The sequence below is a fragment of the Eumetopias jubatus genome, unplaced genomic scaffold (genome assembly GCF_037043125.1).
Source record: "Eumetopias jubatus isolate StellerSeaLion01/CBP00866 unplaced genomic scaffold, mEumJub1_p1.0 scaffold_11, whole genome shotgun sequence".
Taxonomy (NCBI): domain Eukaryota; kingdom Metazoa; phylum Chordata; class Mammalia; order Carnivora; family Otariidae; genus Eumetopias; species Eumetopias jubatus.
The window spans coordinates 28918202-28928671 of NW_028274817.1; the positions used below are offsets into that span (position 1 = coordinate 28918202).

The 10470-nt window shown below is 48.7% G+C and overlaps 1 protein-coding gene across 1 annotated transcript; it reads right to left on the reverse strand.

The window, feature by feature from the left end:
• Positions 1–5700: 5700 nt before the first annotated feature.
• SLC25A5 (solute carrier family 25 member 5) lies at positions 5701–8596 on the reverse strand. Its single transcript, XM_028087807.2, has 4 exons — positions 8401–8596; positions 6872–7358; positions 6498–6638; positions 5701–6110 (listed from the first exon to the last, which is right to left on the reverse strand). The coding sequence occupies exons 1-4, from the start codon at positions 8509–8511 to the stop codon at positions 5953–5955; spliced, it is 897 nt and encodes a 298-aa protein (XP_027943608.1). The 5' UTR covers positions 8512–8596; the 3' UTR covers positions 5701–5952.
• Positions 8597–10470: the final 1874 nt, after the last annotated feature.

The window sequence follows — 10470 nt, forward strand, 5'->3', positions numbered from 1 at the left end:
GATGAATGTTCACCATCAAAAGCAGACCTCTCTTCCTGTGTCCCCTTCATTGACAGTCATGGAAAAGGCATGGATTCATAGACTCTTTTAATTTAACTCAGTTTTGTCTCTGAAGAGGGTCCAGTAAAAACAACCATTCAATCTGTCACTTGAACATTGTTTATATTTGTTGCCAGGATACCAAAGGCTCTGTTAAGCCTTTGGCTAAGAAGAGCACCATGCATCTGAACTTGTTCACCTGCACATAAAGCAAATAATGGCTGAAATGATGGGAAAGCTCCTCCAAACATTTTAAGTGGAACACAAGGCATTTTTTGTGTCCAGAAATTGCTGCATCCGGTATTTGTTGTTCAAATAAATCTCCACCCGCATACCGAAGTGCACATTATACATAATAAGATCGGGCTTTGAAAAGACAGATGTTAATTATTTGGAGGTAAATCAGGTCACCTTTGACCCAAACTCCGAGCTGTAATTTTGTTGCTCAGCTTCTTGGTCCCGAAATTAATGTAAATCTTTACATTTGTAATTTCACTTGCCAACGCCAACCCACCCACACAGTCTGCAAATGACTGCTCTGAGTCAGAGACTATTCACTTACAACTGTGTTCGATATTTAAAAAATGTTCTCTGGAAGGATTAAATCACCTAATCCTAGTCTTTTCACCGATTCGGCTTTATGTAAAAACGATGGAGCCCTAGGACATCTAAAACTGGAGGGGACTTTACAGGAGAAACCAAAGCTCTGATGTGAGATGTGGCTTGCCCCCCAGGTCGCTCAGCAACCAAAGCTAAAACCCGAAAGGAAAGTACTGGTTTGGGCTTTTAATAAAGGGTCGCATTTAGAAACAAATCCTTGCTCCGAGTCCAGAAGCTACCCCTTCCACCACGCTCCTGTCTCCGACAGCATCTGTGAGTCCTGGTAGACCCCACAGTCTGACACCGGTCTGAAAGAATCATGCCATTTTGAAGCCAAGCAGTCAGAATATGATTCCGATAAAAACAAATCAGCTGCTATTACCATATGCGTCAATTTTGGAGGGGAGAGATTTACCAGAAACTGTTCATAATGGTTACTTTTGAGGAGGGGCGCAGGGGATGGGAGAGGGAGGACAGAGATTTGCTTTTCGTCTTGTGTCTCTCCTTTACTATTTCATTTTGATTACCATGTATAGATATTAATGGTGTTAAAAATCTAAAACAACAACAACAACAACAACAACCCCAACAAATTAGAGATACTAATCTAGGGCAACAGCATCACAGCGAAGTTGGTGTACATGGTAGTACAGATATTAGTGGTGTTAAAAATCTAAAACAACAACAACAACAACAACAACCCCAACAAATTAGAGATACTATACTCGCAAACTTCACAGGAGAAATGAAATTCATCCCAGTAACACTGACACTTGAAAATCTGTTACCCGGTACCGCAGTACTTTTAAAACATTTCTACCAAAGTATCCATAATGGCAGAGGAGGCTGAATAGGTTTCCCCCAGGGGTCTGGGGACAGTGCCAGCAATCAATGGTCCTCGGTACGCAAGAACTCTCTTCGTTCGCAGCTTATGTTTTTAAAATGCATTCAAATTGTGCAAGAGACTCTCTAACGTATCTGCATCTCTTTTACTACAAAAATAATGGCTTAAATGACTTACCATCCACGAAAACTGCCCCTGTGGGGAGACACCCCTGGTTTCTTTCTCCAGCGGTCCGGAGCACCCGCCGCACGCTGCCTCCAGTGACCGAGTGAAGAGGTCCCTGGAATGAGAAGCGCGGCTGTGCGCGAGCTGACCTGTATTCTGGCTCTCTCACCTGGAATCAGGCTTCACGGATTCTGTTATGCATTGAATAGTAACAAAACAACGGCATAAATTAGGGTGTTGCTAAGATTGTGTACCATCAATGTTCGCATGAACATAATGGACATAATGAATTCTATAGCACTATCCGGCACAGCTTGGAGAGATTAAAACCACTTTGTCTTTAAATTAAATTTCAAAAATCACTGAACAACAAGAATAGAAAGAACAACAACAAAAACCCCTCATCCATGTCAGCCACCCAGTTGTAGGATACACCATTTCTTGCTTTCTGATCACTAATGCCTGGTCCCAGGTTTATTTTAATAGCTACCGGATCAGTGAGTCCACATCTATCGTAATAACCATAAAGAGGGTGGGGGTTCCCTTGTATTGCGGTTTGCGGCCCTAAGCGGAGAGTCCCTTACCCTCTTCCAGGATCAAATCTATAGCTGAAAAAGACCTAAGCTGAAGTTTATTTCATATAAATTCTACACAATATAATGTGTCTAGTCTGTTGCAGAAAAAGAAAAGTAGGCTTGCATTCATTCTTTTTTTTTTTTTTAATTGAAGTGTAGTCGGCATACAATGTTATATTCGTTTCAGGGGAACAACAGAGTGATTCGACAACGCTGTACATTACACGATGCTCACCACGGTAAGTGTAGTCTCCGTCTGCATCCATACAATGTTATTACGATCTTATTGGTGGTATTCCCTGTGGATTTCATCACTGTGACTTATTTCAAAACTGGAAGTCAGTATCTCTTAATTCTTTTCGCCTATTTTGCCCATCCCCCCGACCCTACTCCCCTCTGGCGACCACCTGTTCTCTGTATTTGAGACTGTGTGTGTGTGTGTGTGTGTGTGTGTTCGTTGGCCTGTTTTGTTTTTTACATTCTACATGTAAATGAAATCGTATGGTGTTTGGCTTTCTCTGACTTCTCTCATTTAGCATAGTACCCTCCGGGTCCACCCATGTTGTCGCAAATAGCGAGATCTCATTCTTTTTATGACTGAGTAATATTCCATTATAGGTATATACTACATCTTTATCCATTCATCTAGGCACTTAGGTTACTTCCATATCTTGACCATTGTAAATAATGCTGCAATGAACAGGAGTGCATATATGTTTTTGAATCGGTGTTTTCATGTTCTTTGGGTAAACAGCCAGCAGCGGAATTACTGGATCACATAGTATTTCTATTTTTAAGTTTTTGAGAAACTTCCACAGTGGCTGCACCGATTTACGTTCCCACCAACCTACACGAGGCTTCTCTTTTCTCCACATCTTCGCCAACACTTGTTTTCTCGTCTTTTTGATAATAGCCATTCTAACAGGTGTGAGGCGATATCTCATTGTGGTTTTAATTTGCATTTCCCTGATGATGAGTGATGTTGAGTATCTTTGCATGTATCCGACGGCTGAATTCATTCTTAAGTAGTGCTCTGCTCAGGCAAATCTTCGTTGAACAAAATGGAGCCTAATTATGAAAAATTCACATTGGAGTGCTTACTTACTAGATGCCAGATGCCACACTTGTTCTAATGCTTTATGTTACTTAATTCTCACTCACAACACCCCTAGGAAATATGGTTAGCTCTACTATAACCCCATTTTATGAATGAGGAAACTGAGACTCGGGAGACGAAGAGACTTGCCCAAGGTCATACAGCTAAGTACACAAGAGCCAGGATCCAAATTGAAGTACTTCTCTTTTTTAAATTTAATTTAATGTATGTATGTATGTATGTATGCGTGTGTGTATGTATGTGTGTATGTATGTATATGTATGTATGTGTGTATGTGTGTATGTGTGTATGTGTGTATGTATGTGTGTATGTAAGCTCTGCACCCAAGGTGAGGCTTGAACTCACAGCTCTGAGGTCAAGAGTCCCATGTTCTATCAACTGAGCCAGGCTGGTGCCCCCCAAATCCAAGTACTTGATTCTGGAGCCCCGAAAACCTCACTGCCTCCTAACAATGATCATAGATAGCACTTACAAAGTGGTTATTATGTATGTTCTATGGTAGATGCTTTGCATAAATTACTTAATCCCTCCAACAAAATTCTGAGGCATTATTATCCTCATTTTATAGATGAAGAAAACCAAGGCTTAGAGAAATCAAGTAACTTGCCTAACAGCACAACTGAACAGCACAATCCAGGCTTCTCTGGTACCACGAGTTTTCAGTTTTCTAAAAACTTTGAGATATTGGGGCACCTGGGTGGCTCAGTTGGTTGGGCATCCGCTTTCGGCTCAGGTCATGATCTCGGTCCTGGGATCGAGTCCCACATTGGGCTCCCTGCTCAGCGGGGAGTCTGCTTCTCCGTCTCCCTCTGCCTCTCTCCCTGCTCATGTGCTCTAATAAACTCTTAAAAAAACAAAACAAAAAACCCAAAAGAACTTTGAGATATCTTTAACGTATAAAAGTGGTATATATTTCAGGTGTACGACTTGAGGTTTCGATATATGTATACATTGTGAAGTGTTCTGAACTAAGCCATACTTTGATCTTGATGCTTGGCCAGGGGGCATGCACCAAGCACCTCCCCCGGGCATTACTCCCCAACACACAGACCCCGGCCGTGAGCTGCACTTCACTGTGCCGGGGTGTGCACTGTTGCTCAGGAATGGGTTTCGCCTGTGCGCGTGGCTCACCCAACACTTTCTACTTTCAATGTTGCCGTCTGACAGCCGTGGGGCTTTATTCCTCATGGAAATCTTGGGTTACAGGCAAAATCCCCTGATTTCTGAGGTCTAGCCAGGAGCTACAGAAACTAAACCTTTTTTTAAAAAAAAAAATTTTATTTATTTGAGAGAGAGAGCGTGTGAGAGAGCATGAGCACGGGTGCAGGGGGAGGGGCAGAGGGAGAAGCAGACCTCCCCTTGAGCAGGGAGCCCAATGCAGGGCTCGATCCCCAGACTGCAGGATCATGACCCGAGCCGAAGGCAGACGCTTAACGACTAAGCCACCTGGGTGCCCCTAAACCATTTCTCATGTGGATCCCAAGTAAGGGCTTATCCAAAAGAAACATAAATGTCCTCCACTGACCGGGCTTATTATTAGAATGTCTGACAGAATGCGGCAGATGCCACATTTACCTCTCTTTTGTGAAAGGAGTTTTGAGGTGGGGGCAGTTGTCTCGTTCTGTAATCTTGACGGGCGCTGCGACCTCAGCCCTGTGTTAACTGAGCCAGCTTTAATCCTCTGCTTTGAATGGGATTAAAATAAAATGGCTTGGGCCAGGTCAAGGTGGATGAGGGAAGGCAACTGGATGAAAATTTGCCATTACCTTATATTTTTAGGTTTTTCCTGTTTATTTTTTTTTTAAAGATTTTATTTATTCCACAGATAGAGAGCACAAGTAGGCAGAGTGGCAGGCAGAGGCAGAGGGAGAAGCAGGCTCTCCGCTGAGCAGGGAGCCAGACGTGGGACTCGATCCCAGGACCCCCAGATCATGACCTGAGCTGAAGGCAGCCGCTTAACCGACTGAGCCACCCAGGCGCCCCAAGGTTTTTCCTGTTTAGATGAAATTCACACAACGGCCATTTTAAAGTGGACAATTCAGTTTCTATTTCTTGATTAATAACCACAGGACTAGGAAAGGTGGGTATGTGGTCCTTTTCTTCAGAGAAAGCTCATTCAGTTATGACCATCCACAGGCAATGGACCTGTAGTTTTGGATACACTGGGCCTGAATTTTGCTACTGTATTGGGAATATGGATGGGTCACACAACCAAGGTATTCTTTGAGAAGTGAAGGGCTGGAGACTGGTTTGAAAAGAAAGCTTTCCATCTCAGGAAATACTGTAGCATTTACTCAACATGGAGCATCTACTCAAATGTAGCACTCACTAAAGCATGCAAATTAAGTCACAGACAAAAATATATTTCAGGTATTTTTTTTATTTCTTCAAATTTATCAGGAGTGACTGAAATAAAAAATATAATTGAGTCCCGTCATCATGGAAATGGCTTTAAGAGAAAACTGGTCAGATGAGTATTATTGCTTCCCGTTTTCAACCAGTGGAATAGTTGCCCTTGATAAATAGACAGCCAACAGTCTGTCAAGAATGCTCAAGATATGTTATATAATACAACATGCCTGTTCACAGTGGGGGAAAGACTAGGAAGTAACTCATGTGAACTTCTTGATTTCATCGTACAAGACCAGCACAAAAGCACCACCCATGCCTCTGAGAACATTGGACCACGCCCCCTTGAAAAACGCTTTGGCTCCTTCATCACGAGCGATCTTCCTCCAGCAGTCTACTGTACCTGTGTACATGATGTCAGCTGCAAAGAATAAAGACACGGAGTTGGGGACCAAAGGCTGATGAAAGCCCTCCCCAGACTTACTAGACAAAACCGGAGCCTCGCCTCTAAGAGCGGATGGCAGTTCCGGGAAACCCGACATTTACACATTCGCGTGGGTGACACTGAAATATTAATGCCTCGAGTAGAGAACAGGGCTATGGAGGCTACTCATTGGTCTTAACCTCTAATACCGTTTAAGCACCCTCATTCATAGGCATCCAGAGGGCCCGCTCAAAGGCAGGCACCATCAACCCCATCCTGCCATCAGAACAGACTGCAGTTTTAAAGCCAGGCACTGCTAGCCTGTGGCCCCAGCTCGTCCCGGGCCCGACAGTCTTTTTATCTTTAGCTCAAGGGGAAACTTACTTCCTTTGCGCCCTGACTGCATCATCATTCGGCGGCGAACAGTGTCAAATGGGTAGGAAGTCAACCCGGCAACCGCTGTGACGGATTGTGCGATCATCCAGCTGATGAAGATGTGAGTATTCTTGGGATCTGGAAGCATTCCTGAGAACGGCAAAGAGACGCTTTTACTAGAAAGCAGAGTTTTAGCAGCCTTTGGTTCCTACGCCCCCGCCCCCCCCACCCCCGAAACATCTCATCCGCACATGAAGTTTGCACTGGATGACCGTCAGCTTCCTATAGCAATTACGGAAAATCTCTGGCTCTGGAAAATTCGGACGGCATTAACGATCTTTCAGGTGAAAGGTACACAGCTTCAAGGCACAGAGCAAACTTACCCTTTGCGGTGTCATAGATACCGAAGTAGGCAGCTCGGTAGATGATGATGCCCTGCACAGACACATTAAAGCCTTGGTATAGGCCCTTCATGCCATCAGATTTGTAGATCTTCACCAGGCAGTCACCGAGGCCTCGGAATTCCCTTTCAGCTCCAGCTTTGCCCACATCGGCTGCGAGCCGGGTACGGGCAAAATCAAGAGGGTACACAAAACACAAGGATGTGGCCCCAGCGGCACCACCTGACGCCAGATTCCCGGCAAAGTAGCGCCAAAACTGGGTTCTCTTGTCCACACCACCCAGGAAGATCTGCTTGTATTTATCTTTGAAGGCGAAGTTGAGAGCCTGGGTGGGGAAGTATCTGATGACATTGGCCAGGTTACCACGCCAGAAGGACAGGACTCCCTGCTCCTTGGGGATGCGAACCACACAGTCCATAATGCCCTTGTATTGCTTATCTGCTGTGATTTGCTTGCTGGCATGCTGCACCTGACAGACAAGGAGGAGGCCAAGAGGGAGAGAGTTACAACCACGGAGAAGGGAGGAAGGGAGAGAGTATTATCCTCTGAATCTCTGGCGGGGCTTTAAGGTTAGCTACTCCCCACCTCTAGTCTTCTAGTTCATACAGGATGGACCCTCCCCGCCCTCTGAAGCCGTCACCGTGGGAGAAGTGCTCTGCACCCTCAGAAGGCATTAAGCCTCCACCCCTTTGGGTGGGGAGGGGGCACCCTCGGTTGGACGCGTGACCTTTAGACCTGGGAGAAAGGTCATTACCTCAGACCCAGGTTCAGAGGCATCTGGGCCTGTCCCACGCAGGGCGCGGTCACCTTGGTGACCGCGGCCTACGCCTCGGGTCTCCGGAGCTGCTTCCCTCCCGCTCCGCCCCTGCTCGTCTCCTAGCGGTGACCCGCGGGGCCAGCAGCCCTCCGCCCGTCCGGGCGCGCCCCCTAGAGCCGGAGCGGGGGAGCGAGCGCGGCGGGGACGCGGCGGCGGCTGCGCGGGGGCGGACGCAGCAGGCACAGGCGCTTCCCGGCGCCGGCTTCCGGCCCGGCGAGGTGAGGGAGCGTCCGCCCGCTGCGCGGCCCCTCGACCCGCCGCATGGCCTCCGCAAGGCTGTGAGATTATCTCCTTGCCGCGACCTTGAGGCCTTCGGCACGGCCAGGTGTCCCTCCCCCCCCCCTCCAGCGCCGGCTTCCAGGCTTCGCCCTTGACCTCCAGGCCCCGGGGAGACGGCCGCCGCCGGGCTGCCCCTCCGAGCTCGCTGCCCACCCCCCTCCCCGGGGATGCCAAGGCCCTGGCCCGCCTCGCTTCCCTCCGCCCCGACCCCTTCCTAGCTCTAGAACTTCAGGTCACCAAAGCACCTCCCTCGAGCTGGCCTTTTGGTCCGCCTCCGCGGCCACCCCTGCCCGCACGGGGGCCGCTTCCCCCGACAGGGCTGGGGAGTGGTACCCCCTCCAGCCCCCCGGGGCCAGGCTTCCTGCGCGCCCCGTCCCCCACTTCCTGGTCCCGACTCCCCAATCCCCGGGGGTACCTGCAGCAGCAGCTTGACTCGCTCGATGGGCGCTACCGCCGTCTTGGAGATGGCCGCGGCCACTCCACCCGCCAGGAAGTCCTTGGCGAAGGACACAGCGGCATCTGTCATGTTGAAAGGAATGAGACGGGCGACCGCGGGACTACGAGAGGAACCGGCCGGGACTCCGGGACTCTGGGGCGGAGCGAAACAAATGGCCGGTTTATATAGGGCGAGCCGGCGCCTGGGCGGCCGGCGTCGGGGGCGGGCCTGGGCGGGCCTGGGCGGGCACCGAGCCCCCGCGCGCGGGCCCGCGCGGCGGCTGAGTGGCTCGGCGCGCGGGGGGCGGAGCCGCGGAGTCGGGCCCGGGGCCGCCCTCCGCTCCGCGCCGCTGGCGCGCGGCACCTGACCCGGCACCGAGGACCCGGCGGCCCCAGGGAATACCCAGGGCCCCGGCCGCTGGACCCTGGGGGAGGCCTGCGGGTGGGGAGGGCGGCTGAGGTCACGGTGTGCCTGGATAGAAACCTCAGCAGTATTTAAGGGGACGCCCCCCCCCAAATCTCGGAAGCTAGGATAAATAATATTTGAAAAAAAAAATAATGTGGGCAAACGACGGCTGGTCGCCCGTTTCCGTAAATAAAGTTGAATTGGAGCGCCACGGTTGGGATTAGGGTGAGGCAGATAAGGCAGGGTCCTGCGAGTGCGGGGTGCGATCTTGTCTTTATTTTAAAATGTTGACAAGGTGTTCATCATGGACTTTGGCCTTACTCTTGACTTATTTTAAAATGGTGCACTAAAAATCATTTGATTTGGTATTGCTGAGTTGTTTGGTGCCCCTAAAATTTTGTGCTAGGGCAGGAGCCTCATTCTTTTCACCCTAGACCTGGCACTGCTCTGGAGCTTCCCCGGTGAAGCCAGAGGAAATTGGGGGAACAGCAGAGTTGGGACACTGTCAGCGTGCCCCAGGCTCTGGTTTGCAAAAACGATTTAACAAAGATCTTGCCGGGAATTGGCAGAGGAGAGGCCAAAGGACTCGGCTGGGGGTGGGGGCATTATTTTAGCCAGAAGCCAAATAAAGAGGTCGTACCAGGAAGGTTAAGAGGCTGTGTGAACTAGGTTGGCATTTAGCTCCTTGGACGCCAAGTAAAGTGCTCTTGGATTGAGTAGATTCCTGAACTCCAGAAGCTTTTAGAGGAATCAACAGAATTTGATTGACAGCCATTGTGTCAATGGACAAGTGCTTACTGAGCCCCTTAATCCCTGCAGTGGGTAAGCATTTGCCAGACAAGTCCTTAAAAACCTACTTGCTAGCTTGAGTGCACTCGCTTCGGTTCGGAACAGTAGCGGAGAGTGTAATCACATATCATATGTCTAAGTAATCACAACAATGTTTATAAAAATGATCCTGTTGCAAACTGCAACTGCTGCCGATCCGGAGGTTGCCCAGCACACTGAAGACACACGGTGCGTATCCCTCACTTTCCTTTCCTGCCCTCTCCCACCTTCTCCAGATCTGCCCATTGAAGGGCCCAATTCTAGGGTTCCTCCAGGGTCGTGAGGTCCTTCATTTAATTACGCTTTGCAATTTGTAAGTCTTCCCGGGAACCCCGGCAATCTGAAGTGATGAGCACACACGGAGAGTGTTCAAAGAAGAGCAGTCTGGAACCCAGCTTCGTTGATCCTGGCTGAGACCCTTGACTTAGGTTCATGAGAAGCCGCTCCCTTTCTCATGAGTCGATTATAACGGTGATGCCGCCGGATACAGAAATGACCTTGCTGTAGAGTTTCAGTGATGAAGTATGTTCTCTGGAAGTGATAGTCCCTCCTCGTACCTTTACTGGTGAGAGAATTAACAGCGAAACCAAAAATCTGTGGAGCGTTTTATTGAGACGGAGGTGGTTTTTAGAATGCGTTTCGAAGTAGAATTCAAAACCTTTCCAGTTTGAACTCTTGACGTTCTGGTTAATGCATTTTTATTGAAACGTTAATTACTCTATGATACCCCTTGCCTTCACTTAGGTACCCTCTTTCTGTCTTTCACTGGCCACCTCTGCTACTCCGTTTGAGCATGATGTCCCTACGGCTTTCTAT